The 27,808-nt window shown below is 42.2% G+C and overlaps 1 protein-coding gene across 8 annotated transcripts in view; it reads right to left on the bottom strand.

The window, feature by feature from the left end:
- Positions 1–1,278: 1,278 nt before the first annotated feature.
- The window catches only part of UNC13B (unc-13 homolog B), a 208,741-nt gene continuing 182,211 nt past the window's right edge, over positions 1,279–27,808 (bottom strand). For 5 of the 8 annotated variants that reach the window (XM_014257005.2, XM_014257004.2, XM_014257001.2 and 2 more), the window contains 9 exons: positions 26,615–26,767; positions 24,604–24,727; positions 16,589–16,645; positions 12,068–12,148; positions 11,618–11,765; positions 8,247–8,303; positions 5,631–5,723; positions 4,398–4,557; positions 1,279–3,205 (listed from right to left, as the gene is read on the bottom strand). In XM_014257005.2, the coding sequence (XP_014112480.2) occupies positions 2,920–3,205; positions 4,398–4,557; positions 5,631–5,723; positions 8,247–8,303; positions 11,618–11,765; positions 12,068–12,148; positions 16,589–16,645; positions 24,604–24,727; positions 26,615–26,767 (1,159 nt within the window). In that variant the 3' untranslated portion in view covers positions 1,279–2,919. The remainder of the gene's footprint in view (positions 3,206–4,397; positions 4,558–5,630; positions 5,724–8,246; positions 8,304–11,617; positions 11,766–12,067; positions 12,149–16,588; positions 16,646–24,603; positions 24,728–26,614; positions 26,768–27,808) is intronic. The other 3 variants (XM_088054006.1, XM_014257002.2, XM_014257003.2) reach the window with 2 other exon arrangements.

The raw sequence follows: 27,808 nt of genomic DNA on the forward strand, positions 1-27,808 counted from the left end.
GGGAAGAGGTCTGGTGGGCACTTCCACCAGCTCCCTCAGTGCCCTTGGCTGGATCCCATCTGGCCCACAGACCTGTGTGCATCCAAGTGGTGCAGCAGGTCACCATCTCCCTTTGGTCATGGGGCTTCATTCTGCTCCCCATTGCTGTTTTCCAGCTCCCAGGGCTGTGTACCCTGAGAACTGGTGTTACAATTATACACTGAGGCAGAGAAGGCATAAAGCACCTCAGCCTTTCTTACCCTTTTTAGCTATGTTTCCCACCACACCCAATATAGGATGGAGCTTGTCCTTAGCCCTCCTTTTGTAGCTGATGTATTTATAGAAACTGTTTTATATGGCAGTAGCCAGATTAAGTTCTAGTTGTGCTCTGGCCCTTTCAATGTTCTCCCAGAATAATCCCACAATTACAAGTCCTTCTTATTGTCCCAAGGTGTCCCTTCTTCCAGGGTCAGAAACTTCCCTTTCTTCTCTGAGTTCCAGCCCAAGCTCTCTGTTCCAGCTGCTGCTTTGTGCCTTAAGATTCACTTCATGAAGAATATCCAATTCCCCAATTCCTCTGCTCTTCAGGACTGTCTCCCAAGTGACTCTGTTGCTAAGCATATGCTAACCAAGGAAAAAATGGCATTTCAGATCACAGAAATTCAGAGACCCATGTTATCAAGAAATACGAGTCTCTAAGTTATCTGACCTTGTCTGCTGGAAATTGGCAGAATCCCCAAAAAATGAGGAGGGGGAGTAGTTTATTTGACATCAAGAAGGCTTATTCTTTCATCTCTTGTGCATACCACCGTCTAGAGAGTATTAATGTTCATAAGAGGCTGAAAGTTATGAATCAAGTTTGATATATAATTATTTTTCTTCATCTCTTATCTGTGAAGTATCCAACTGCCTTTTCTGAGTCTTTCCATTCAGCACCTTCAGGAGACTACCCTGAGTACAAAGGAAATGTGACTTAAAGGCCAGACAGGAGAAAAAAAAGTAAGTGAGCTATTTTTTATGCTTTTCCGTGATGTCTCAGAGTATTATCTGAAGCCAAGGACTTCAGGGAAAGATGTCCCAGACAGAGGCACCATGGAGGAGGGGGGAACTCTCTGACTCATACTCCTTGCTAGGCATCTAAAGCACTAAAGAAATCTACATACTAAACCTGAATAATTTCCAAAGATGCTGCAGTGGTTCTGCCCTCCAAGATTTAGGAAACCCAATCACAGTTACAGTCCAACAGTCAAGTCCAAATGCTGCTAAAAGAGTTTATTAAAGACCATACTAACAGTTCTAGTAACAATGGCACGTACAATGATTCAAAATCATGACAAATAGCGTGGAGTTTTGAAGAGCATTATTATAACACACCATGGACAAGAACAAAGCAGATGTACTGTCTCAGAACTCTACAAGCAGGCCCATGAAATACAGGAGTCATCATACAGCTACACAAGTGTCAGAGAAAATAGAAAGGAAAAAAAAAGTCATTCAATATGCAGTCCTTGAATTTATTGACAGTATTACAGTACTTTATGGGCAAGGACTGGCTTGTTCCAGCTGCACTTTCCAGAGCACAAGGGCAGCTGGAAAAGCAAAAATATCCCCAATAAAAACCCTCCAACAAACATGCCTCAGGTGCAATCACCACTCCAGACCTTCCTGCTTACAAATTTTCAGTCAGAAATTCTGACCTCCCTGCAACTACTTTGCTCAGGACAGTGTTTTGTTTCTTAAGAAAACAAAAGCAGGATGCTTCTTTAAGACAGTGCAAAAATATTTCAATGGTATCATAAGATTAATAACAATCAGCATGGATCAACCACAGCACGGCCAACAGCATCTCCAAGATCAGAAGCAAATGGACGTGCTGCCCCTTGACCAGCACTCCAGACTGAGGGCTCGCAGAGGGGAGGTGTGTTCCTCTCTCCCAAGCAAGCCACCATCTCTGGGTTCATAGTGAGGAATGGTCTTAGCTACTCCAGGGTAATAAAATGCTACAGAAAGCCTGCAATATTAAATTATCCAATCCTCTGTCAAACACTAACAAAAGAATATTGAAGTGGAAAAAGCACATAGCAGCCATGTGATTTGTAATGGCTCTAACTCTACAATTCTAACGCTGATCCCTTCCCGACCGTGTCGGTCACGGCAGCCCGAGCGTGCCTTACGGAGCTGAGCAGCTTACAGCACCCCCACGGCCATCAGGGACTCACAGCAGCACGTGGGGATTTGTATTCTCCAAGACACACCAGCTAATTACAGCTGCAGCTTGCTCCTGGTGCGCTGCCTTTGCAGCTTTTGGCTACGAGATCTCAGGCCCCACCCCGGGCTTGTGGCCCTGTCTCGCCTGCGCTCACAGCAGCACACCCATGGACATACATTCATTCGGTGTGCATCCTCAGAGCCATCTGCAACCTCTTCTTTGAGGTGTCTGTATATCATGTTGGCATAATCTGTGTCAGAAGATCCCCAGGCAGCTCCACAGTACGTGAATTCAATGAGAGATAGCTGTGCTTTGTCAAACCCCCCCAAATCATCTCCTCCCAATTTCCACACAGTTGTGTTTGCATCGTAGTGTGATTACGCAGAACCTTTTTAATGCCTGCCAAATTCAGAGGATAAAATCACAGTGCTGCATATCAACAAAACCCAGCAATTCCAGCCTCCAATATAAAATAATTTATATACACAAAGCAGAATTTACATGTTAAATAAGAAGAGATTGTCTCATTCTCTACGGTGTCTTACCCAGCTACTAAAAAATAAATAATTCACATCAGATTGATGGATTTGTTTCCTATACAGCACAGGTGCGCTATCGGAGCTGACAAAGACAACATGAAAAAACCCTTTTGCAATTAATAAAAGAATTGTTGAACACTTGCACATATTGGCACAAGGCAGAAGAGGAAAGGGAAAATTACACAGCTCAGCTCAGGTGCCTTCCTCTGTGGAGCGGGACTCAGATTTCAGCTTCACAAATTCCTTGGCAACTTCATCATTGGTTCTCTGAGAGAGAATCCTCAGGATTGTGAGTCCGGTCTCATCCATGTGAATCCTACGCCCGAGGGGGCACCAGCAAGCACAGCTTCCTTTGTCTGCTATGTCTCTGAGCTGCATCACTGCTATCCCCAGAACCCGGTCCTCCCGGGCAAAGCAGTAATCCTTCACACAGACTTGGAGCTCATAGGCATCGGGGCCATCTTCATTCCCCAGGATGCTGAAAAACACATACAAGTTCACTTACAGTGTCTGGACTGCAAAAACAAAGGTGCCAGCACCTGACTGGAGGGTTCTGATAAGTCACAGAAAACTCCTTTCTACAGAAAACCCCGGTCAGAAAGAGAGAAGTAAAACCTGCACCATGTGGGCATTTTTGCCAATTTATAGCAGCTAAAGAAAACCTGGTTACTGAAGAAATTAAAACAAGCAACCCCTTTCAAGCTGCATTTGCAACTTGTGTGTATTTGTGTGTGTGTGTGTTAAACTGTGAAACGAGAGGAGGGGGAAACATTAAAGCCATGCTAATAGATTTTCAACTCATGACTTTAAACATTTCTGCTTCTGCTAAGTGTGGCTTCATTTCAGAATTACTATTTTAATTAGATGAAGTCTTTGTTAAAGATTCAGGACCTTCCATTAATGTGAAAGCTAAGAAAAATAAATCCCCAACCCTTCTGATGTTTCTAAAATTAAGAGAATAAAAGGAACAAAATCTATTCACTGAGAGGAAGCCTGCCTTTCCTCAGAGAATGGAACAATTATATGAACACTCCCTTCTCCCTGAGACATTTACAGCCTTTTGCTGGTCAGTTCTCCTCATCTCATTTTTATATGTACAGCTGAGAGAGCCCAAGCCTGCAGCTCCCTCTGTTAAGCCTCCCAAGAAGGAATATATCCTTGTAATAATGAAAGAAAATGAAATAAGAAGAAATCAATACTCGATGCAGAGAAACACAGCAATTTTAGCAGTGTAACTTGCTATCAGTTCCAAGGGCTGTATCCTTGGAAACGAGTTCCGAAAGCATGTCCCACAGGTCAAATTGGGATAAAAACACACATTAAGATTAAGAAATAAATAAAAATGAACTTTTAGCCTCAACTCTACCAATAAAAAATATGAAGTTCATTAAAATGACAGAGCACAGTAAAATGTGTTCATAGGACACACAGAGCATTTCAGAAGGTAGCCAAAGGACACTGCTGGTAGAGAGCAAACCTCTGCATCCCACCTGCAGCAAAAGCTATCATAATCCAGCTTTTCTGCCCAGACACCAGAGACAGTACCAAGCTACTGGTTCATGTACGCTTCATCGCCCTGAGCAGGCTGTCTGGGGACTCTGGAAAACCCTATCTGTCCCCCTGCATCTGCACTTGCCATGCCAGATCCTCAGGGTATTTTTCACACTTACAAATGAAAGGTTTCATTGTACTTTGGAGCCCAGTTGTTGCTCTTTGACTTGGTTGTGAACTTCCTCTTCTTGTCACTCTGGTGGGGCCCAATCATGGTGATTTCAACAAATGGACGGAACATGCCAGATGTCTGCCACTTCAGGTCGTTGGCTGCCACAACTGGAAAAGAGAGTCACAACCTGGTTTACAGCAAATACTCATTTGTACTCATTGCTCTGGACATCCTTCAGTTCTGCCCTGCTTTCAGTTTCTTGTTTCTAACTCAAAACATCACAGTATCACAGCACACATGGGCAGGACTACTTTGTAATGCAGGGATATGCTTTTTTTATCTAGTTTAAGTTCTGTGAAGGGAGTTTAAAGTTTGGGACAGTATGTAACTTCTGCCATATAGATTGTCTAGAAATAAGCCCAAGAAAAGCCATTTTTGCTGCTCTGGGCAGGCTGCCCTGACAATTCCATGCTGATATGATCATTGTGTGTTGGGTAAGAAAAAAATGGGGCACTTTGGAGGCCAATGTTAAAGTCTCTGTTGAAAAGGAAAGTGGGACTGCAGGTAAGACAAACAAAGCCCATGAGCTGCAGGTGGTACCAGGATCCAGAACTATTAGGTTTTAATTCTCATTCTATCTCAGGTCACTCCAGGGAACAGACTGAAGCAAAGGAAATAGCTCTGAAAATCAGCTTTTGCACTTCAGTGTAGATTTAGCCAGAAGAGAGGCCTGAAGAACTGTTCATATAAATCTTCAGAGGAAATTGAAGTAGTTAAGTATGCTGTATTCAAGCAAAGGAGATGGAGGAAAAGGAATCCTGGAATGAATCACTGCTTTGGTTATTTCCAGAGAGACTGTTCAGGAGCCAGGGTGGCCTTCAGGATGGGGGAGAGAAGCATCTGAACTCTCACTGGCTCTGTAATCTCTGGGTGTACACTGAGCAGTTTCACAAGATCAGCCTGCCCTGTTCTCTGCAGCACAGACTAAACTGTGGCGCCTGGTGAGAGCCATCATCTGATTTTTGTTTGCTTGCATACATCGCTGCCAATAAACAACTGGGCTGTGCACTGCCATGTCCCTGGCTGGACAAGCTCATTTGCTGTTTCTCTGCATGTCCCTGATGTGAAACAGAGAAAACAATTCTGGCCTGAGATCCCATAAGCTAACACAGAAATACCCTGACTGCCAGCTGGAGATTTGCCCCGGCGAGCCTGAGCAGCAGCACGTGCTTTGCCATACCTTTCACTGTGACCTTGTGCTCCCCAGTTCCTGGGTGGGTGTACAGGTCTATCTGGATGGACACTTCTCCCACAGGATCATCCACACCGGAGCCTGTTGGAAGAAAATGGATACACCCCCATGGACACATGGATTACTGGTCTTTGGCAGAAGTCTTTATGGTCTCAGGAAGACAATGTGGTGTTTTCACAGCACACCTCTCAGAGCCAGATTTTCAGTCACAGCAATGCAAGATAACATCAGGCTCACATGCCCAACACACATAAACACCAACACTTCTTCCACTCCACCAAAGATTGCATCCTGTTGAGAACACCAGTCAAGATTTTTGAAGAATTTAAAAGGTCTAACACTCAACAGCAGACCTTCACAGGGAGCAAGGATTTTTTAGAGGTTCCTGGCAAGCTACTGTGTATACATGCAGGCATTCCAGTGGTGGGCATTGGCATTCCTGTCTGCTCAGGGAAGAAGGGAGGACAAAAAAACTCAAGAACAAACAAAAAAGGAGGGGAGGACATCACACAACAGAGGAAATGTAGGGGAAAAAAAAAATATATATATAGGTATTAGTGATTTGCACAGAGCCACAGTGCAGTCTCACCCTCCAAGAACCTTTCTGCATGTTGTACATCACCTAAAAGTTGTCATACTGACTGTTTATCTGGTTCCCTTTGGAAGATGATGACAATCCCATTTTTGTTGTGCATCAAAAATTATGAGAGAGAAGCATTCACAATTTGCATGCTTATTTCCCTTTATCAATTAACAAGATGTAGCTTCAGAAGGAAAAGATACCATGCTCGTAAAAGAGGGAGATCTCGTGAAGCTTACAATTAATATATTACGATTTTTTTTTGACTTTTCAACTTTTAATCATAATTATCATCATGTAATATGTGGAAATGACATTTTTCTGGGTAATAAAATTAAGATGTCATGTAAATTACAGAAAACGACTGCTTTGCAAAATGAAAATCAAGTTTCAGTAAGAGAGTGAGATTGATTTGACTTTCTCTTTGATAACTGCCTGACCTCAGTTTGACAATTAGCAATGCTGTTGTAATTGAGATACCTAGAGGGTAATTGAATTCCTATGAATAGCAGTTATTTTGTCAAATTTGAGGGTAAGATACATTACTAAGTGAAAAACTGGTCTGTTTGAAATTCTAGATAAGGATACTGAAGGATATCATTACACAAGCATTTTGATGAGACTGATCTAACTTGTCAACTTTCACAAGAATGGTCTGCAGGCAGCAAAAACACTAATTTAAAAACCAAGAGGTTAAATGCCAACCTGTGCAATTCTCGGAGGAAAATTACATGCCACAGAACTAACTGTAGGCTGTGAAAGTCACATTAATATACCAGTAAAAGTATCTGACCAACTAAAACAGAACCTCAGATTATTACCTCAGGGTAAGGTTCTCATTCTTGACCTGAGTACATTAAACAATCTTTAGGCTGCAACAAATATGGTCTTGAATGTACTCTTTCCTCCCCGCTTAGATGGGCAATACAGCTTTTTTTTTTTTTTTTCTGTATATGAGCATAGAGCTTTAAAACTGGTAGGCTTAATTATTGACCTGATCCATCTGATGGTGTGGGTCTGTCACACCGTTGTAATTTTCCACAGGAACAGGCAGAATTACCAACAGTATGTAATGGCCACATCCACAGAAACAACAGCCACCAAACACTCAGGTCTTTATTGATCTTTACTGTAGGTTTAGTAGGTTATAAAAGAAAAGCTGATGCCTCAGAAGAATGAGAGCAGAATCATCCCATTACCTTTGAAGAAGACAAAACTCGTATTACAATTTTTTTCCCTACCTTCATTCTTGTCTTTTCATATAAAAATCTTGTTCTATGAACTGAATTTTTCAAAGACAAAAAACTACTCTGAAGATGGCCAACAAAAAATATTCTGAGCATGTACAGCTGTGTGCATACACATACTTGTACATTTAGTGACAAGCAGATTTAGTTCTTGACATGAAAGCCTCATTGGTATTGCAATGCTGAAGGGTGAAACTACAGAACTGAGCTCGTGCAATGGGTTATATATGTGTTTCACCTGAGATAATAAAAATACTTTGGACAGCAAAAAATAAATTAAGAGATGAAACACTGCAAGACTTAATATTTATGGGTCTCTTGGGCATCCAGACCTTTAGATAACTCCCCTTCAAGCCAGATGGTTCAAGCTTGGCCATGACCTTGAGTGCATATCCAACATTCCCATATATTACAGTAGCCCTTCTCAGCAGACCACATGCATGCAAGCCCAGGACTTGAAAACACACACCCCACGGTAAAGGGTAGCGGAACAAGCCTGCAGCACCTCCCAAAAACCAGTTGATTTTCAAGACAGCTTTCACATCCCATGAATAAATCTCAAGCTTGGGAACAGGCTCTCAGGCAAGGTACAGACTTCTAAACCACACAACCTGTGGCTCAGTCTGTGGGATGCAAGCATTCAGTGGAAGCTCACTTCTACATGAAAACTACAAGGAACAGGACTCTGGAAAAGGTTTCTGAGCATGGGCAAGATGACTTCAAAAGCAAGGCCGTTGGGTAATGTTGTTATGGCAACAACATTCATCTTGAACATACCCTTATCAGGAAGAATGTCCTCATTAGCGGTAAACCTTATACCTTTCCCATCATGCACTGAGACATGAATTCAAAAGGCAAGAAAGCAAGCAGGATAAAGAGAGAGAGTATGAATTACAACACAATTAGCAATGTCACTTAAACACATGGCAAATATTCTAGCTCTTAACAGACAAAATATCCTCCTAGATCTTCTGCACCAGGATTTGGAGAGAAAAGCTATCTGAAAGTAAGGCATAGTCTGGGTTAAAAGAGAACAGAATTTGTGCTAGAAAAACCAGAGCTCTGATCCAAATATGCAGAGCCAACATTGAGCAGCACAGTACCATAGAAGCCTACTCAGTAATAAAATGAAAGCAATAGCTACCTCACAAACTGGAAGGTGCAACCACTGAGCAGAGAAGTAAGAGAATCAAACAGCATTTAAATGATCCTGCTATGTCATCCCATGAGCTTGTGACACTAATGCAAAGGGAAACCTCAGTCACAGAGCTCCAGTAAGCAGATATCAGCTGTAAATATGTGCAGTCCCTTCTGTCCCTCCAACCCGTGTGCAGCTCTCCAGACCCAGCTGTGGTTAATGACAAGGGTAAGCAAGTAAAATCCATTAGCCCCAGTTCTGGGAGGGAATCACAGAATATGCAGAGTTGGAAGTGACCCACAAGAGTCATTGAGTCCAGCTCCTGGCCCTGCACAGGATCATCCTAAGAGTCACAACTTCTACCTGAGAGCATTGTCCAAACATTTAATGAACTCAGGCTTGGTGCTGTGACCACTTACCTGAGGAGACTGTTGCAGTGCCCAACCACCCTCTGGGTGAAGAACCTTTTCCTAATAGAACCTCTGATGAAACCTAAACCTCTCCTGACACAACTTTAGGCTGTTGCCTCAAGTCCTGTCACTGGTCAGCACAGAGAAGAGATCAGAGTCATGCCTTTCTTAGAGATATCCCAGCACTGATTCTGTAGATATTAGGTGGCATAGCTCAAATCTTTTATTCCCCACACAGGGTCCAAAGTTCTCAAGCCTACTAATGTATAAGATACAGATTTGGACCAGTGGCCTAGGACGCCCTGCACTTGTTCCCTACAGTGCCTTAGACTAAGTCACAAAGAAATGTCATCAGTCAGCTTTGAGATTTAATTGATGATCTTGTAACGTGTGCATATGATGCCCTAAACCCAGAGCTTCATTCTTTCTAAGCTTCTTAAAAAATATATAAATACCCATGCACCCACTTCTGTGGCAACCCTGTATATTCCTGGTTCTAAGCAGTAATGATAATCTCCCCATTATCTTTGTGTTGCTGCCAAATACTTGCCCCCAGTGAAGTTTAACAGTCAAATTATGCATTGCATGAAGCTACTTTCTCATATCAACTTTGAATTTGTCACTTTTGTGACTTCAATGGAGCACTTTTCTTTCTCTAATTTTAAGTACTCCTGACTGTAGTATGGACTGCTGCACTTTTTTATCTTAGCTCAGGATGAAAATTTAACAGTATCCACATTAAAAAATTGCTTCCATTAATTCACAGTTTGAATATATAATGGGAAATATGTGCACAGAAAAGCAAACATTGCAAGCACTCAAGTGTGCACTCAAGTTCACCATCAAAATGTGGATTGTGTAAGTGATGGCAACAGCCAGGTTCCTGGAGTCCCTAGTGGATGTAGTAGTCTTTGACCTGTCTGGCCACTGGATGTCATTGTTGCTCTGCTGGGACACAGCTACAGGACCATTCTCCCAAAGGTACTGATATTTTATTTAATTTCAGTGTTTTAATGCAGTATGCTTCAACATGATGAAGACTACACTGTGCTGCTATAGGCAGAGATCATAGAATCACAGAGCCATCATGCCTGGAAGAGACCTGCAAAGTCATCTAGTTGAACTGTTAATCCAGCACCACCAAAATCAACCCTAAACTATGTCCCCAAATGCCACACTCAGACATGTCTTGTACACTTCTAGACATTCTAGAGATTGTACACTTCTTCACCACCTCCCTGGGCAACTTATTCCAATGTCTAGCCACCTTTTCAATGAAAAAATAAATTCTAATATCTAACCTGAACCTCCCCTGGAACAACTTCAGGCCATTTCCTCTCATCCTTTCTCTTGAGACATGGCAAGAAATACCAACTTAACCCTCACAGCCTCCTTTCAGGTAGTTTCAGGTCCCCTCTGAGCATCCTCTTCTGATGATACAACCCACCAAAAAAAAATCAAACTTTCCTCTTTAGAAACAAGCCCTGATTTGCTCATAAAATCTCTGAACTCTATACTGCTAGGGGAATGCCAGTATCAAGCAGCTTCATTTGCACAGAAGGGAAAGTATGTGAGCTAGGGAGTGCTTCCCCCTTGATCCTGGGCTCAGTCTGATGACATGCTGGCATAGTCTGGGGGTTGTCAGTGCTCTCAGGCTTGGAAGGATTGAAAGAAAAAGGACCCATGCAAAAAGACATGCCATGGAGTTGTATGACTTTGCTGCTGGGATGAAGTAGCTTAATGAAAGGCTTTTAATTAAACAGCCTGAAAACACAAAATTACCAGTTTTTGTTTAGACCCGACCCTTAGTAGCATCTGTCTCCTCTAACTGAGAATAGTGACATTCACAGTCAGCCAGTGAAGGTTCTTGACTACAGACCAAATTATTCTGTACAATCACATGAAAGCAATGAAATTAACTGTTTACCCGTCCAAATTCAATGAAACAGCACCACTAAGCCATAAGGCTTCTCAGAGAGTCACCAAACAGTTTGGTGACCCATCCCAGCAGCTTATTAATATGTTGTGATGATCTGTAATCATCTAGCTCCCACATACCCTGTACTGGCTACAGACAAAACAGTGCATTTGTTGCTCTCCTGTGAGACTTCTCCCTTTACAGGCAGCCTGTAGCTCCGTGACTCATCACACTGCTGTCAGCCTTAGTCAGGGCCACACAGGCTGTGCCAGCAGCTGGCCTGTGACACAGGCCTGTTACAAACTGACTGGCTTCTGCAGTGATGTCTTGCTGAAATGCTGCCTCACACCACCGTGCAAGCCTCAGTACAGTAACTTCAAATTTCGCTTAAGCCACCCACCCACATTAATTCATGAAACGTGACTGTTAAGTGAGGATTGCAGAGAAAAAAAAAGACCACAAACACCCCAGGCCTTATGTTTCACGTATTTCTGCTCTCTCCAAATGTAGTCATGGAGTGGCAAATAACCCCCTTTCCCTCTCCCAGTTTCAAAAGCTCCAAACTGTCACACTTTCAGAAATGTTACTGCCAACAGCATCTACAAACTGGCAGTACAAGGGAGAGAAATTATGAACAGAACCAAGAGCTCCATTGAACTCTGCCAACACAAAAGAGTCTTACCCTGAGCAGTCTGAGACTGGACAAATGTTTTGATGAGAGTGTCCGTGGTCTGAGTGTAGAGGGAGAGAGCATATCGAAGTGACTGTAGGTCTGGACTCTTCTCCAAGAAGGTTTTTTTCAGACCATTCCCACCAGCATGGAAATATTGCTAAGAGAAACAGGAAAGGTACTGAGCAGAATTGAAACCAGCAACCAACATCTACGTGCAGCTATGTGTATAGATAGGAAACAGCTGGAAAAAATCACAAAACAGCTTCTGTACTGGAAACCCAGCTCTTAGACCAGCTGGTACCAACTGCTTATGGCATTCCTCTTCCAAAGCACTTAAATATGAATATGCTGACTCCCAGCAGCCAGTCCCCTGAACCTCTTCAGGTGTACACAAACATGGCAGTATTCACTTAGAGCCTTTATCACTGTGACAGCAGGGACAGAAATGGAATCACTTACTTTGATTGTATCCAGTGCCAGATCCAGAACAGCACATTGCTTTGGAGTGAGGCTCCTGGTTTCTTCTCTCACCATATGATCCTGCAAACAACCATTGTATTTGACATGAGTGTGCTATCAGAGGCTAAAGAAAAAGGAGTGCCCAGTATCACCACTTTCTCCAGATTCATGCTGTATCTATGTGGTGGCAGCATTAATTCAGCTGTTCGAGGAATGTTTAATGGAGTCTCTGAGTTGTCTATTACAGCTTAACTTGGAAATAAAGGAATTTTCTCTCTTTCTTGCAGGCACAGAAGACGTAAATAAGGAAGGAACTGGACAAAGGTAAGTGACAATTTAAAATCACAGTTTGTGTCTCAAGAAAACCTAAACAGAAGCCTGCCTGCCACCATCATACTAGAAAAGTCACAACAAAACTCTCCAGATACCACCTAAATCAAGGAATTCTGAGAAATGACTAATGCCTGAGAACCAGGCATTAGTCAAAGTTGTTATATGTCTGTCATTTGTGGATTTTTTTAACTTTTCCAACTATAAAGGTCATTAATTCATTCTGTCATTTTTGGAAAAGAAGAAAAATGAAAGAAAATACGTTTGCTAAAAGAAGACATTATTTCCATTAAGACCCCCCAACTCTGACAGCAAAAAGCCAGTATCCACTTGGGAAAGAATTCCCTTTTCTGCAGTGGAAGCACATTCCTGTTGGACTCCTGGCTGACTACAAGGATGTGCCATCCTCTGGCATTTCATGAAGCTGTTTCTCTCAGATGCTTAGTCTAGGTCTCAGGGGAAAACAGCATATTTTAGGAAGTCAAAGTTTTGCACAAACCCATATTCTAACTGATCAGCTGGAGGGTCAGGCCAGTTGACTTCAAGTTGGGTTCTAAAACATTCATTAAAAAGATGCATGTATATCAGGCAAAGACTCTTTATCCCTACTTTAAATATGTCACAGGCCCCTAGACACTTTCCAGGAGACATATCTGCTCAGTTGCTTCTGTGTAAAGCACATCTAGTGTGTGGTATCATATGTGTGTTTCAAAGGGACAGACCTGCTGGCTATCTTGCAGCTTGCTGATTCTTCAAACTGCCTGGTGCTGTTTTCATTATCCACTGCAATCCATCTCTGCCTGATGGAGACAGGGCTCTCTGCAGTCTAGAGGCATTTGCTATACTTCTCACAGACATCTAGCTATCAACTTTACACAGTGAAGCCTTGGACTGCAGAGAAGATGCCTCTCAAGTTGTCAGTTTCTCAGAGAAGATCACACCTTGCTTTCTTGACTAGCACAGATGTGCCTCAATGTGCCTCTTTCCCCCCACAGGATGTCCCTGGTCTGGGGACTGTGTGCAGGGGCACAGTACTCAGTGAGCTGCAGTGTGCCTTCTGTTGTGATACGCTGTCCTGAGGGGAGCAATAGCTCTCCCCCTTCTTCTGTGTGAGCTGGGGGTAATTCAATTGAAGATGATGTGGCTTCACACTTCAGTACACAGAGATGTCAGTACACAGAGGGTAAAGTGTTCTTTTCTCTGTCTGACAGTCAGATTAAGTGCAAAATCAGCCAGAGCCCAAGGCCACATTCATGGGAGAGGCCAGTTTAGTCAGGGTAGCTGTGTTCCCAAGTCAGAGCTACCTTCACATCTGTTAAAATGACTTTCTAGGCCTTCCTGCCAGATTGCCCCAGCTGCCACAGAAACCAGGTGGTCAGCACTTTTCTCTCAAACACCTACAGAGCTCATTCAGCCCCTCTGAGCACCCAGTCCACCCGTGTCCATGCTGTCAATGCACAGCAACACATCACTGCTTTCTCTGAGTTTCCCAGTGTCATTTTCTTTAACACATTATGTAAAAATAACCCAGAGACTAGACTGGTAATATTTGCACCTACTCAGAGAAGAGCCCACGACTGTCATTCCTGTGCATACCTGCCCTCTGCAAATCCCACACTGCTCCTATAAAGAACTCTGCACAGTGCTACCTTCCGCTTCCCAGATTGCCAGCCAGAAGCAAGAAACAAATATTTACATCAAATAATTATGGAAGTTCAAGCAGAAGAAATAAAAAAAAAACAACCCCAAACAACCCAACAAACTTTTCTTGATCTCTCAGACTCATCCTTGTATTCTCCACAGGTATTTTCAGAAGAAACTGCAGTCAGAGCCTGGCTGTTTATCCTGAGGGCAGCACAAGGGAGAAGAGGCAGCTGCTCCCTGCTCCAGTTGCTGGCTATTAAGCAAACTGAGCAGAAAGAGTTTGATAATAAGTGGGAGGCAGATATGTGGCACCAAGAAGCCAGGTTTATGGTTGGCATTCTGAGCATTTTAAAATACACTGTGAAATTGATTTGTCATCAGGACGAGAGCCTGTGCTTGTCAGGTCTGTCAGTCTCAGTTTTCAGCTGCGTTATCTGATTCACTAGGGCTCTGTTCTCCCTGTTCTATTTAAGACCAATAAAGCTTAAAATCCATCCCATAGTTTTCCTAGGCTTTTAGTGGAACTGAAAAATGCAGAGGAGGGGGGGTCTGAAGAACCATGCCTTCCCTGTTAGCTTGTATGTGCCTGCAAAAACAAAAGGACAAAAAATACAACATCTACAATTCTTACATGGACTCTTAAAATACTCCTATTCTACTGAAAGATTTTGGACACAATGTCATTTCCCTTATGGCCTCCAAAATTCAGGTGCTTTCACACTTGAGCACGACTCTCTTGCCACATATAAAATCCTGTGTACCTGTACTCCTGCAGTTCTATATGCAAATAAAAGTCTGAACACATACGAGGGCTTGCTTGATTTACATGATTACATGCACTTCTAAAAATGCAGTCCAGAGTCACCCAAAGTTAAGCTTTACAGTAACTGAACTGAAGACGGGCTGCTGCTGAGGGATGGCCTTCACTGTCCAGTGCAAATGGAAACCAGCAAAGCTTCCAAACCACTCCTGGCAAAAGGCGCCCTGTATCTGCTTAGAAATTCCAGTAATGAGAAAATATGGAACAAGCAAAAAGTAACAGTGAATTTCAGTTGCCATGCCCAAGGATGCACACAAACCACAGGAACTCACAGACTGTCCTTGTGACCTAGGGGAAGAAACAGCAAATTCAGAGCTCTGCCCTCAGATGCCAGGATGAAATGGCAGAGATGGCTTATTTTCTGCAACATGATGAGTCCTTGCTGATGCTTTTGCAAAAGAAAGGGAAAACTCAGGAAACAGGAGTCACATTTGGATGCTGTGGCTCAGCTGCCACTCTCCCAGGCTGGCTACAAAGCTCCTTCTCCCCATTTTTCCCATGGAAGCAACACACAACACTGCAAGCACAGGAAGCAGGGAAGGAAACACAATCCTCATGAGCCACCATGTCACCAGGGATGACAGCCTGCCCGTGGGAGTGCATGGGGCCATCACTCAGCACAAGTGACAGCTATTCCCCTGGGGAGCCACACTTGGAGGTTTATGCTAGGTGACTATTAACTGCTATGTACCAGCCTCAAAATGTAGCTGGAGAACAGGTGCACATCTAAGGACACACCTGCATGCCCTGATCACTTGCTAGGACTGCTAATAAGCACTGCCTTAAATGAGCTGGCCACATAAATATGTATGGAAAATGTATCAGAGGCAAGGGACAAAGGTTTATGAAGACAGCTGCATTAGTGTGTGAGACAAAACCAGAAAACTACAGAAAGGGACAAATGCCTTTTGAAACTGCAATAATCACTTAGGAGAAAGTCCTTGGCACTGAGAAAATCTCCCTGATCATGCTCTGACACAGAGTTCAGGTCCAGCTCCATCTCTCTTGCAGCAGACTGTGCACTGTGACACTTCAGATTTAGACCTCCTTCTCTTGCACAATACCAGTGCAGCGCAAGTGCAACCACAGCACACAGTGCAAGCTGAGTGCTTTAAGGCGTCACTATTTTCATACCATTCTTGTCGTGATCACTGAATTAGTGCTTGATTCGCTTATGATGAGGTGGTGTGCACTTCATAATGCTCATGTCATGCACTGTCACGTCATGCACTGTCAAAACACATCAACAGAGCCTTCTTGCTAAATGCCAGCTTGCCTGTGACAGGAGCCCACGCAGAAGGAATTTACAGACACAGGCTCTCTTCCATAAGCAACAGCTATTTTTGTAACAGTCCATGTAATTCATCCACAGCTAACACAAGTGTCTTTCCAACCATTAGGAACTCCCTTTTATAAATGGGGATACGGAGGAGCTGGCCAGATATTGAGAAATCTATTTTGTTTCATTTTAAATCAACGTACCAGACTTATCACCACGTATACAGAAGAGAAAAACTACTTTGATGGTTAAACACACAGTAAGATTTAATGTTAAGCACTATGCTAATGTTAGTAGAATGCATTTTTAAGCACATTTAAGGCATTTAAAGGCATTTCTCTACAGCTGCATTCAGCAACATACCACTGGAAGCACAAGACATGCTATGCACTACCACACTTCCATGCTTACACACAGGGACATTAACACAAGCCATGCAGGACAATACCTTCAACTTTGACAAGTGTCCCAGTTCCTTAGCAGCACTGAAAATCAACTGTGTGCCCTATGGTTGCAGAAGTTAGAAAAGAAAGGAGGGGGGGGAAAAAAGATTATAAACAAGCTTCACACATTTGCCCTTTAAGCAAGTCAAGTTAGTTCACAGCAACTTTACATAACCACCCCAAGGCCAGGTGGAACAACTTGACTCCTTACCAATTTATCTAGTACAAACCTGGCATTTCTGTGGATACCACAACAAGAGCTATTTCAGAGCACAATGTCTTGCTAACCAGCTCACTCTCGCTTACAGCAGCCACTCACTTACACAGGATGAATCTTCAAATGGATTGCACAGGGTTGGGGTGAAGGCCATCTCCAAACACTACTTTAGATTTCACATCTAAATCCACATGAAGACTGCAAAGACTGGCCACAGCAAAAGAGCACACAACCCGAAGATGATGAGAATCCATCTATAGAGGTAAGGCCCAGTCATCACGGTTGGGCTAAGCACAGATCAGATCATAAACAAAACTAGACCTCAGCTGTTTAGGGGTGAGAGATTGCCAAAGTTTAGTGAACACTACAGAATCACCTTCAAATGTCCTAGAGCTTGGCCAATGGCTCTTATTCCCTTACTGTGCCCTGCTGAAGCTGTATAACCAATGAAGAAACGTAAAGGGAAGATGAACCCCAGTGACAGGAAATCTTGCTTCAAGGCACTTCAGTACTCTCACTGTAAAAAATATTTTTCTTTTATCTAACCTAAATCTACCCTCTTCTGATTTAAAAAGAACTACATACCTACGTACCAAATGGTTATTTAGGCATTTGGAAAATAAATGTTAGCACATAAAATATGTTTCAGCTAGGTCAGATTGCTCAGAGCCCCATCTAACTTGGCTTTGAATGTTTCTAGGGATGGAGCATCTTGTATGAGAACTACTCGTTGCAAGAACTAAAGGTCTCCAGTAAATCCCATTCTCCTTCCCTCTCCATTACTATCCTTTCTTATCTTAACAGTCTTTAACCCTCTCACTTAAGCACAACAACCTTGACCACGCCCACCCCGAAATACCTCAAACTGTAATGATGCAAGATGTAAACCCAGAATTATTATACTGCCCCTGCCAGCGTCCCTCAGGTTTCATTTGCTGCCTTCCCTGGTATTTGTACACTGTCCTTTAGGTCAGTACTCTGTGGAATAAGAACTATAGCACTCAGGGATTTGCAGAGAAGACCCTGGGAACTAGCTACTACTGCAAAGATCACTGCTGATTTTCTTTTTCTTTTTCTTTTTTTTTTTTTAAACGATTACAATGAACATCAGCCCCTCTAAAAGTTCCCCTCAGCAAAAAGTCTCTGTATCTGTTGCCTAGCGTAGCAGAAGAAAAACAGGCAGCTAAGAGATATAACACTGGAAAATTTGAGACTTGCTCTAGGGCAACTTGACACCCTCTGCCCATTAAAACAGCAGCCCAGACTGAATTTTTAAGATGAAGAGGCCTTTTCTTTCGTTTTTCCAGCTTTGGAAATTTCTTCAAGCTGAAAGACTGTCATGGGGTGACTTTACCTTTAAAGTGGTTGTGAGAGCTAAGGAAGTTGAAGTTGCTGGTGACTGATGGGAGTCTTTTCTCCTGACCAATTACTGGTCATTACTGGGAATTGACAGCCGTTTTAACCATTGAAAAGGGAGATCAACTTGTGAACCTTACCTTAAGATGTAAAGTCAAGGCACTTTAGTTCTCTTTGTTTCCTGGCTGTTAAAGGTAACAGAGCTCCGGCTGGCCTCCCGTTCCCTGCCCAGCCCATGCGGCCCAGGCGGGGGCTGGGCTGGGCCCAGCGGCTCCCGGCCGGGAGATGGGGCCTGCGGGGCTTGCCCTGGGCTCTGGCCGGGCCAGGCCGGTCCCTGGCTCCGCTGCAGTGACGGAGTTCACCGGGGACTGCCGAGTAAAGAAGGAGAAAAAGCTCTGGACCTGCAGCGAGCTAAAGCGGCGACTACACTTTCCAGAGCAGCCATGGGGAATTTTCTATCGCAGACGGCTCCAGCTCCTGCTCCAGCAGAGGTCACAGAACCATCTACATAGCCTGGGCAAGATTTTAACCCTTTCATTACCCAGATGAGACTTGCAGATTAATCCTTTTATCCAGAGAGAAGAAAAGAGAGTGATCAGCATGTAAAGAGACTTTATGGACTGTCAGAGACAGTAAAGAAAAGAATTAAGTTTCAGAAAAGGTAAAGAATAAGAAGATGCTCTTAGGAGCTGAAATATTTTTCTGTTAAAGCTATGGAGATGGACAATAAAGTCTTGAAAGAACTCCTTTAATTCATGATAGAGTATGAGGAGGAATAGAGTGTTCAAAGTGTAAATTTTGAGTAAAAAAGTAGAATAATTGTGATACAGTGAAGTGCTGAAAAATTTGAAGCCTTGGGAGGCAATGAGAAAAACTGTTTTCTAGTGAAGCTCACAGAGACAGATGAAGAAGACTTTTGCCTTTGAATAACTCATCCTTAAAATGCCATCCCTAGACTCATGGCCCATACACACCTCAGAGTGATGTGAAATGGGAGGAGTGAGCTCTGATAACAGCAGGTCTGGGCAGCTGACATCAGGGCAATAGAAAACTGTAACAGAAGTAGTTTTCTTGTGAAAAGCTCCATAAATTAACAGAAAGAGACTTCTGTTTCTCTACAAAGACTGGTGAAAAGACTGTAGCAGGAATTGGGACTGTTTTAACCATCAAAGTTCCAAAGTTTTTTGTCTCTGTTGTCATGTGAACAAGAGAATGGTGAATAGTAAGAGATAAAAAGGGTTTTCTGAAAGTTTATTCTGGTGTTCTTCTTATTATAGTTTGTTAATAAACATTCTTTATTCTTTTTAAGTTTTAAGCCTGTTTTGCTCTTGTTCTAATCCATATCTCACAGCAAAAAATAAGTAATTTTTTTTTAGTTACTGGTTTAAAACCATGACAAAGACTCTACAACTGAAACCACAGATCACCTCTTGATTTGCTCTACTTGTAACCACCAGCTAACCGTCACTGTTCCTCAGCCTTTTATGTTTGTTGAATACAAACTGACACAGAATGATTATTGATTTTGTAGCTAAACAGAAACCCTTGATAAATGATTAAATTCACAACTTTTGGCAGAGGTGGAAGGGAAAGTGCAGGAAAGCACAATGCATCTACAAAGGAAAGTTCCTGAAATGAGACTGAGAGCTTGTTTTCTGTCAGTGTCCAATGGGTAGTGCTGAAGAGTACAGCTCTCTAATCCGAAAGAGCACACATTTCCATGTATTTCCACCAAAGCAGGGCTGAACATGACCGCACACCAGCAGCAACAGAGAGATTTCACATGTGAAATAACTAACCAGAATACAGGGTTTCACCAGCCTCTGCTACCAAACAGATGTGCCTGCTGTTCTGTACAATTTGCCATGGAATCCTTTTGACTTACAGGTCTTAAAATTTAAAGTTTTTGAGTCCATTGACCAAGCAGGAAACAAAAACCAAAACATTTTTATATCTGGAATTTTGAAATTTTGTCTCAAAACACAGTAACATCAACCTTTCTTAATTCAGTATTTTCAGCATTCACTGGACACTTTTTTTAATATACATCTGAACAACAACATTGACCAGCCCAGGCACATAGTCTTGCTGCCTCATGCTTCTAAGGAGGGCAGGTCAGTAATGCTGAGCAACAGCCAGTGAGTGGATATGCTTCATGGAACAAAGCTGTTCAGATAACTCCCAGTTCTTGCACGCTAAGAAAATCCTTGTCAATCAGTGACAATCTCTGCCAACTCGTCTGCAAGGAGAAATTACTTTGCTGTTACACTGAGTTTGTCATCAATGCTGGTAGCATCTAATGAAAATTTGGACAGCTCCTTCCTCTGACAAATGGCATTCTTGTAAACAAGATGCCATACTCAGGAAAGTTATTTATGCATGGAAAACATACCAGAAAGCTCTACAGACTGCACTTTTTCCAGTTGTGCCAGAGAGTGAGAACAACTGAACTTAAATTATCAGGTAGCTTTGAGAAAAGCTGCCCACAACAGAATTGATTAAAATGTCAAGGATAGAATATGAGGACAAATTAAATCCTTATCATGAATCATGCCTAGCCCTGCAGCAAACACAGCTGGAAAGGGGGTGGACCTTTATGCTGTTTTTTCTGGCTCTTCTGTAATGTTAGTTGTACTTTCCTAAACACCTCAGAAACAAGAAACACACCTATAGACCACAACAGAGATTTTAAATTCCTTGTTAATGATCTGATGCTTTTTTGTCCCTTCAGTGAAAGCATGTAGAGAAGGATCATCAGCTGAGTCAAGTCTAATTGCTGGAAGCCAACAGAAGTCCATTGATTTATACTCCAAGTGACTCAAACCCTTAAAACTTAACTGTCCTACTACTCAGCTGACAAAGTTCGGAAACAAAAGCCTACTGCAAGATTTTTTGATTCCAGTCCTTTTTTCAAAACCGTATTGTATGTGATGCTTATTTTTCTGAGACATAACAGTGAAAGGAAGTTTCATCTCATTTATTTCCCATATTTTTTTAATTCTTATGTTCAACAAAAATAAGATCTGATAGTTTAACAGCATTTAAGTTCATTTTAAAAACTCTATTGTATCTGGCAATTTTTGTTAGCACACGTTAAGATAAAACTGTTTTTAGTTGTGGTGTATTGAACTACAAAAATTGACAAAATAAGCTTAAAAGTGGGGATGAAAAGACGAAAATAATTACCTATCAGTACAGAGAACTGGGGACATATGCAGTTCATAAAGGCTAAAAAAGCTTTTTCTCTTCATCACAGGGGCAGCCTTGAACTCTTCTGCTCCAAGCTAGCACAAGGGAGAGGATTCATGTAAACTAACAGAAGTTAAGAAAGGTTTCAGAAAACCTTTTAAAGCCACAATCTCCTCCACCACAGAGTATCTCTGGAACTCATCTGCTCAGGCAGATGAGCCTGAAAAAACAGCCTGAAAGTCAAATGCAAATTCTGTCCTCAGCTTAAAGAAAATTTAGTTCTTATCCTGGACCATGGTCTCATTTAGTCTAGTTTCTACTTGTCACTCGTCTGAAAAGCAGAAAAAAGCACAGCAGGAGCAAGCACAAACAGAGCCTCATGTGAATGGCTACAGTGTACTGTGTGAAATAAAGGAGAGGCTCCCGAGGAATCACCCGGGTGTAAACTAAGCACTTCTTCTCTCACCTGACTAGTCACCGGTGGCATGGTACAGTTTCATTCTAAGCAGTTGAGAAAGAAATGTATAACTAATCTGTTACTATCACTGAGCACTGTGCACTGAACCCCAAAATACGGATTACCAGAGTGTATATCCACTCAGCCAAGACAGAAGGTATTTAATTACATGCTGGATCTTAAAATTAGTGAGGTGTGAATTAGTTGGTGAGTTACTGGAGATCATATTGCTGCTAATCTCAAAGCCACAGGCAGAGAGTGCTCAGAGAAGTTGAAGTCACCCATCTGAAAGTCATGAAGAAGTCTCAGATAAGATGGTCAGAGTGGGAGGTTGTAAAGTTGCCCTGTCTCCATTGGATCTCTCACAGTGCTCACACTTTCTCACCTGAGCCCCATACAGCAGAAACTTCCAGAAGCTAATTTAAGTGAAATTCTTAAGTCTGGAGAGAGGTATTTAAGCACCATACAGTGGCAGGGTCATGCAAGTGACAGGTGAGGCAAACAGCAGGGTGACAGGAACCTTCTACCTGAATATGCTTTCTATGACCTACACCAAAAAGACTTCCGCAACTCCAGCAGTTTTGCAGAAAGATGAGAAAATATTCCATAAAAGAGATTCTTTTCTACCATGATTATCTCCTACTTCTTAAGGGCTGCACATGAGTTTTAGGATGAAAATCCCTGTCAGTGGTCCTTCAAACACAGAGAGGGCACCACTAGGGCTTTCAGTTGCTGAGGGCTGGGAGGAAAGTGTGTTACAGTAGCCTGAGGCTATTTGTGTCTGATGGGCTTTCAGAAGACAGAAAAAAAAAAAGAAAAAGAAAAAAAAAGGCAAAGAAAAAAGAAAAGCAAACCAAATTAGGTAAGAGCAGCTTGGCACAGAAGTAGAATAGCAAAGAGAAAGTACTGCTTCGGCCCATGCTGGCAGCCCCAAATTTTGCCTTGCCTTGCCCTGCTAGCCCTCACTGCTGGGAATGATGAAAATCTGGTGGTGACAGAATAAATTGCTATGCCCCAGAGAACAGTGGAAGCAGCTCTTCATCCTTGCAGCTCACCTGACCTCACCACCAGTTTCCTGCTCAAGGACTGCAGACAAGGCCATCTTAATAATTGCATTGTTCAAAACTGTCCTTCTGGAAGAGCAACTCATTTCTACTTTAAGACTAGTTCAGCTTCCTTGCTACCATACAACTAATTAGACACCAAAAAATCCAGCTATGAGCATTTTGCATTAGATCAGACAAGAGAGCAGAGACTTCAATTTGCTTCTCAATTTGAAACTGAAATGATGGCAATATGAAACTATGAAAAAATCTTTAAGTGGCTTATAGCAACATCCTGCAGGTTGGAAGAATTGGCTGATGAGAGTTATTGCATCCTTCATGATACAAGTATTGAATCACTCTCCTACTCTGCCTTTGAAATTCAAAACTAGAAAGTATAAAGCTCAAGCAGCTCCTCCCTAGTTCTCTCTAAGCCCTTGATCTCACTGATTCCATTCCAAATGGGTCATGTTAATACTGCTCCTACACGATTTTAGCACCTGTCCCCAAAGACTCCTTTTTAAAAGCAATGCAATTAAGACAAAGAAATTTCATCTTCCTAAATTCATTTTCTTTCTCTTCTTTACAATCATAAAGGCAAACAGGAATTATTACTCCAAAACTGAGCTCAGAGAAAGCAGTCTTTAGCAAATCACACCTCATGCTAATTTCATGGTTATAGGTATGACAGCGTACTTCATCCCAACAATTTTATTTAAAATCATCATGATCAGGGCCAGAGACAAGGGCCTTCCCTCTCAGAGTACTCTCTTACTTTCTCAGAGTAAGAAACACTTAAAACAAGAGGCAGGTTTGCATCATTTCCCTGGACAATGCAACCCAAGAAGCCCAGTCCAAATATGTGAGGGAACTGCTGGATAGTGAAAAACACTCTTGTTCTACCCACTATTGGGAAAAAAGTAAGGCTGCAGAAATGAGTTACAGACTGCAAGTTCACTTTAACGGCAAGATGAAAAGAAGTTCTGGATCATCTGTAAATAATGAGGTTACAGCCCAAACTTCACACTGCCTCCAACTGAGTGTCATTCCCCAGAGCAGCTGGGCATGCATGACTGACATTTAATCAGTTTCTCTGGTTTCTCACAAATGGGGAAGAGTTAATCTTCCATTGTTAAAAGCATCACTACACCCACAACACATATCCATCCAGCATGTCCACACAGCTGAACAATTATACAAAAGACTGCCTTTGAAGAAAAACTATCTGGACTGGCTCCCAACTCCCCACCATCACAGAGAGAGAAATCCTGTCAGCCAATGCTGGTGTTAAAGCCTTCTGCTCGGGGTAAAATGGGGGATGGATGATTAAAAATCAAGCTCAAATCAAACACATTTATATAGAGAGACACTCTGGCTAATAGATGACATGGCAAAAGTAGCTACAAGTCATGACCTAAGGCCATGAAGACTAACTGTTCCATAATTCCCACACACACCTCTCCTTAGAGGATTGCACAACACTAATCAGTGCAAACTGATACACTGGACAGAAACTCCTTTTGGATCATGGATTTTGAATTGTGTTTTTTCTTCTAGAGCATACTCTATACCTTGCAACCCTACCATAAATAGAGATGTTTTCTTTCTTTACCAAGTTACAGACATATTTTTCCATCCTCAGGCAAGCTACATGCAGACAAATTTACCTGGATGGATGACTCACTAGGTCAGGGGTATGAGTTACACAGGCAATGGCAACACTTTCTGGTATGAGTCAGGAAGGATAAAATACTTTACCGTATGGTCTGTAAGAGGAGGCAGCACAATCAGCTTCTCCATGGTGTTCATTACCACCCTCCAGAGCTCTTTCAGCACCCGTTTCAACACTGTCTTTTCACACACAGTCGCAAACAGTGTCAGGCTGCAGGGAGAGAGCAAGAGCTAAGTTCAAAGAGCATAATATGCAATGAAAAAGGAGCTGCATATGGAAGATTCAGTGCCCTATCCAAAGCAGCTTGTCATAACAATTGTTTAAGGGTAAAAATCTTTGCTTTTCGAAAACACAGGCTGTTGTCACCCTTGGAGCTCTAGCACTAAAAATGCTGGCCAAAACAGATGATTGACATTTCTGATGTCAATAATTTCTGTTTATTGACCTGGGGATTGAAGGTGTCACTTGGTGATAGGCGGTTTGGAATAATATATATAATCCAAATAAGAGCAAGTACCATTGAAAAGGATTCCTTTAAGAAGATGTATTTGGTTTACAGAGTATATAAAAAGAAATATTAATATAGAATAGCTTTTAAGCTTCAAGGGATTACTATACTGATTTTTGATGAATACTTAAATTAATGCTTCCCAGAGTGTTCTGCAGAAATTCCTGCACAGCTTCTGAAAGCTGCTGAAGTACCTAAATCTTTCACCTCTAAAACCACCCCGAAATATTTATCAGACAACTCCATATTTTGTTGTGATTGCATTCACCAATCACCTGCCATGTGTTTATCTGCTCTAACACAAGGAGCTTTATTTCCCTAGGTTTTCTTTATTTATTATTCTACAGGTTATAAAAAAAGGGCAAAAAGTGCTAGAATCTTCTTTGAAACATTGGCTGAACTTCAGCATTCACTGTGAGAGCTACAGAACAGGAACTCTGTGGCCAGTAGCACTCAGACAGCTGATTCTCTATTGTGTAACATCTCCCAATTTCCCTTCCTCTCACAGCTGGTTAAACAGTAAATGAACAAAACCAAACAAGGACGGAACTGACATGGGTGGGTGGGATGCAGGAGGCATTAAAAAAATACACTCCTTCTGTAAAGGAGGGAAGAAAATAATTCAAGCATGGATTATCATAATCGAAGTTACTTGCTCCACAGCTGGATGGCAAGCCTGTAGCATACCACACTCCCAGTGGTACAAAGGAATCTGGCTTTACCAGACTCATGAAGGCATGCATGGAAAATGATCAAATGCAAAGGCCGCTAGATGTAATGACTGCTGCAGAGATGACTTAGTACATGGTGACCCAAAAGAAAGATGGGATAATCAACACTAAGAGCAACCAAACCCCCTAGATTTTAAACTTGTAAAGCTTCCCATCTCTTGCAGCATTTATTATGAAAATTGCTGGCCATCTCTTACTAAATGAAGAACTGATGTGCATCAGCATTAAGTTTAACTTGCAGAAAGATTAAAAACTATTTCTCTTTGCAGTTCAAGACTTAGCTTGAACATTTAACCGTCCTTGTCCAGCTGAAACATGCTGCATGGTATTAATGCAACAGTTAATTAAAGGAATGGATCAATCATGTGCATGTCCCATGGTTCAGATGCTTATTTCCTAGTCAGAACAGCAGCACATAGGACTAGAACACACCTATGACATGACTGTGATACTATGTACAGTATGTATCAATATGTACATAAGCACTGTTTGCAATATGCTTGCTAATTGGCTACAGTGAATCTTCACAGGAAAAAAACCTGCAGCTAGAAATTTTAGAATTTCAGTCTTTTTCACTACTTGATCAGCAGTGTGTTTTTCAGATTGCTGTAACTGCCAGAGGCAGGAAGAACTGAGAGTGTGCTTTGGCACTGAATGAAGGCTGAAGAGCCCATCCATGGCTTGTGAGGCAGATATTGGAAGAAAAGCGATTAATTCTTCTTGAAAATTTGGAGACTGGAAATCTCAGTAACAATCCAAGAACATGGAACTATTTTCCCCTCTGCCTCATTCTTGCTCCAATCCAGTGAAATGTATGTGTAACATATATCTGAATATATGTTCAATATACTCCCTTACTTTCCATCCAGGAAGTCCATCAGTGGCCTCAAGACATTATCTGCATCTTGTGCAACTGTGTTTCTGGCATTAGCAGCAGAATTTGCTGTCCCTTTCACTTGACAGAGGATATCGGACATTTGCTTGACACATTCATCAATCCGAGTCTGAAAGCTGCACAGATAGGAAGGAGAGAAGTAAAAACGGTACTATCAGTGGCAGAAATACAACATAAAAAATTTCAAGTTCCATCAGTTTCACCTTTCATTTCTGAGACTTGCTGCTCTTTTCCTTACTGTATTTGTTACTAAGGGGGATACTCTCCAGTTACTTATGCCCACCACCCACAAACAGCTGACCACCTCTGAACACGAGACACCAGCATATTTGAGAAGAGTTTGTTCATTCATATTGCAGCCAGAAATGATCCTTTCCTGACTTCAAGAAATGCTGTTATTCTTAGCTCAATGCACCCTGCTGAAACCTTTACTTTCTCCACCACAGAGACTGGGATATCACACGGAGCAATGACACAATGCATGCCCCGCTCTGAGCACCCAGGAGTCCATCAGCAGAAACCCAGTAATGCCCCATCATAGCTTAAGTCTTTAAAATAACAGAGACAGCCTGAAGGCAGGCACCAGCTTAAACCAGTCCACTGCCATACAGTTCATGGCAAGTGTCAAATTGGGATGTGGGACTCAGCTGTGCAAAGTGCAGTCTCCCTGTAACGAAGTGACACACAAGGCATTAAAGCACAATTACTTTTCCACCTCTTCCTGCTAAGAGGAAATTCAAAATTAAATAATGCAGTGATTAGAAATTATGAACAGATCAGCAGAGTTGACAACTAATCAATTCAGCAAATAAAGGAAAATGCTTTGACATTTAAAAGAACAGTTACTAACAACAGGCACTACAAGTGACATTTAACTATCCATTAATGGCACAGAAATTTGAAACCAGGAGGAGAAGTCACTGTTAGGAGCTAGGGTAAAGATTTAAGAGGAGGTACAAAAGTTTTGAAGCCAGCTTTACAACTGCATAAATGACCTGAACTTCTGTGTGCGAGCCACTGGGACACCTGTAGGTTGGGTGTGAGTGTTCCATAGCTCTCACCTTCCTCTTCCACCTGGTCACCTTTCCTGCTCTTCCACCTGTAGCCTCATGGTCCTTCTTGCTCAATTCTAGGCTGCCTCTTACTGGAAAAATTCC

This window comes from Pseudopodoces humilis, chromosome 4 (assembly GCF_049639895.1).
Source record: "Pseudopodoces humilis isolate 2021_Gansu_Grassland_sample_001 chromosome 4, ASM4963989v1, whole genome shotgun sequence".
Taxonomy (NCBI): Eukaryota; Metazoa; Chordata; class Aves; order Passeriformes; family Paridae; genus Pseudopodoces; species Pseudopodoces humilis.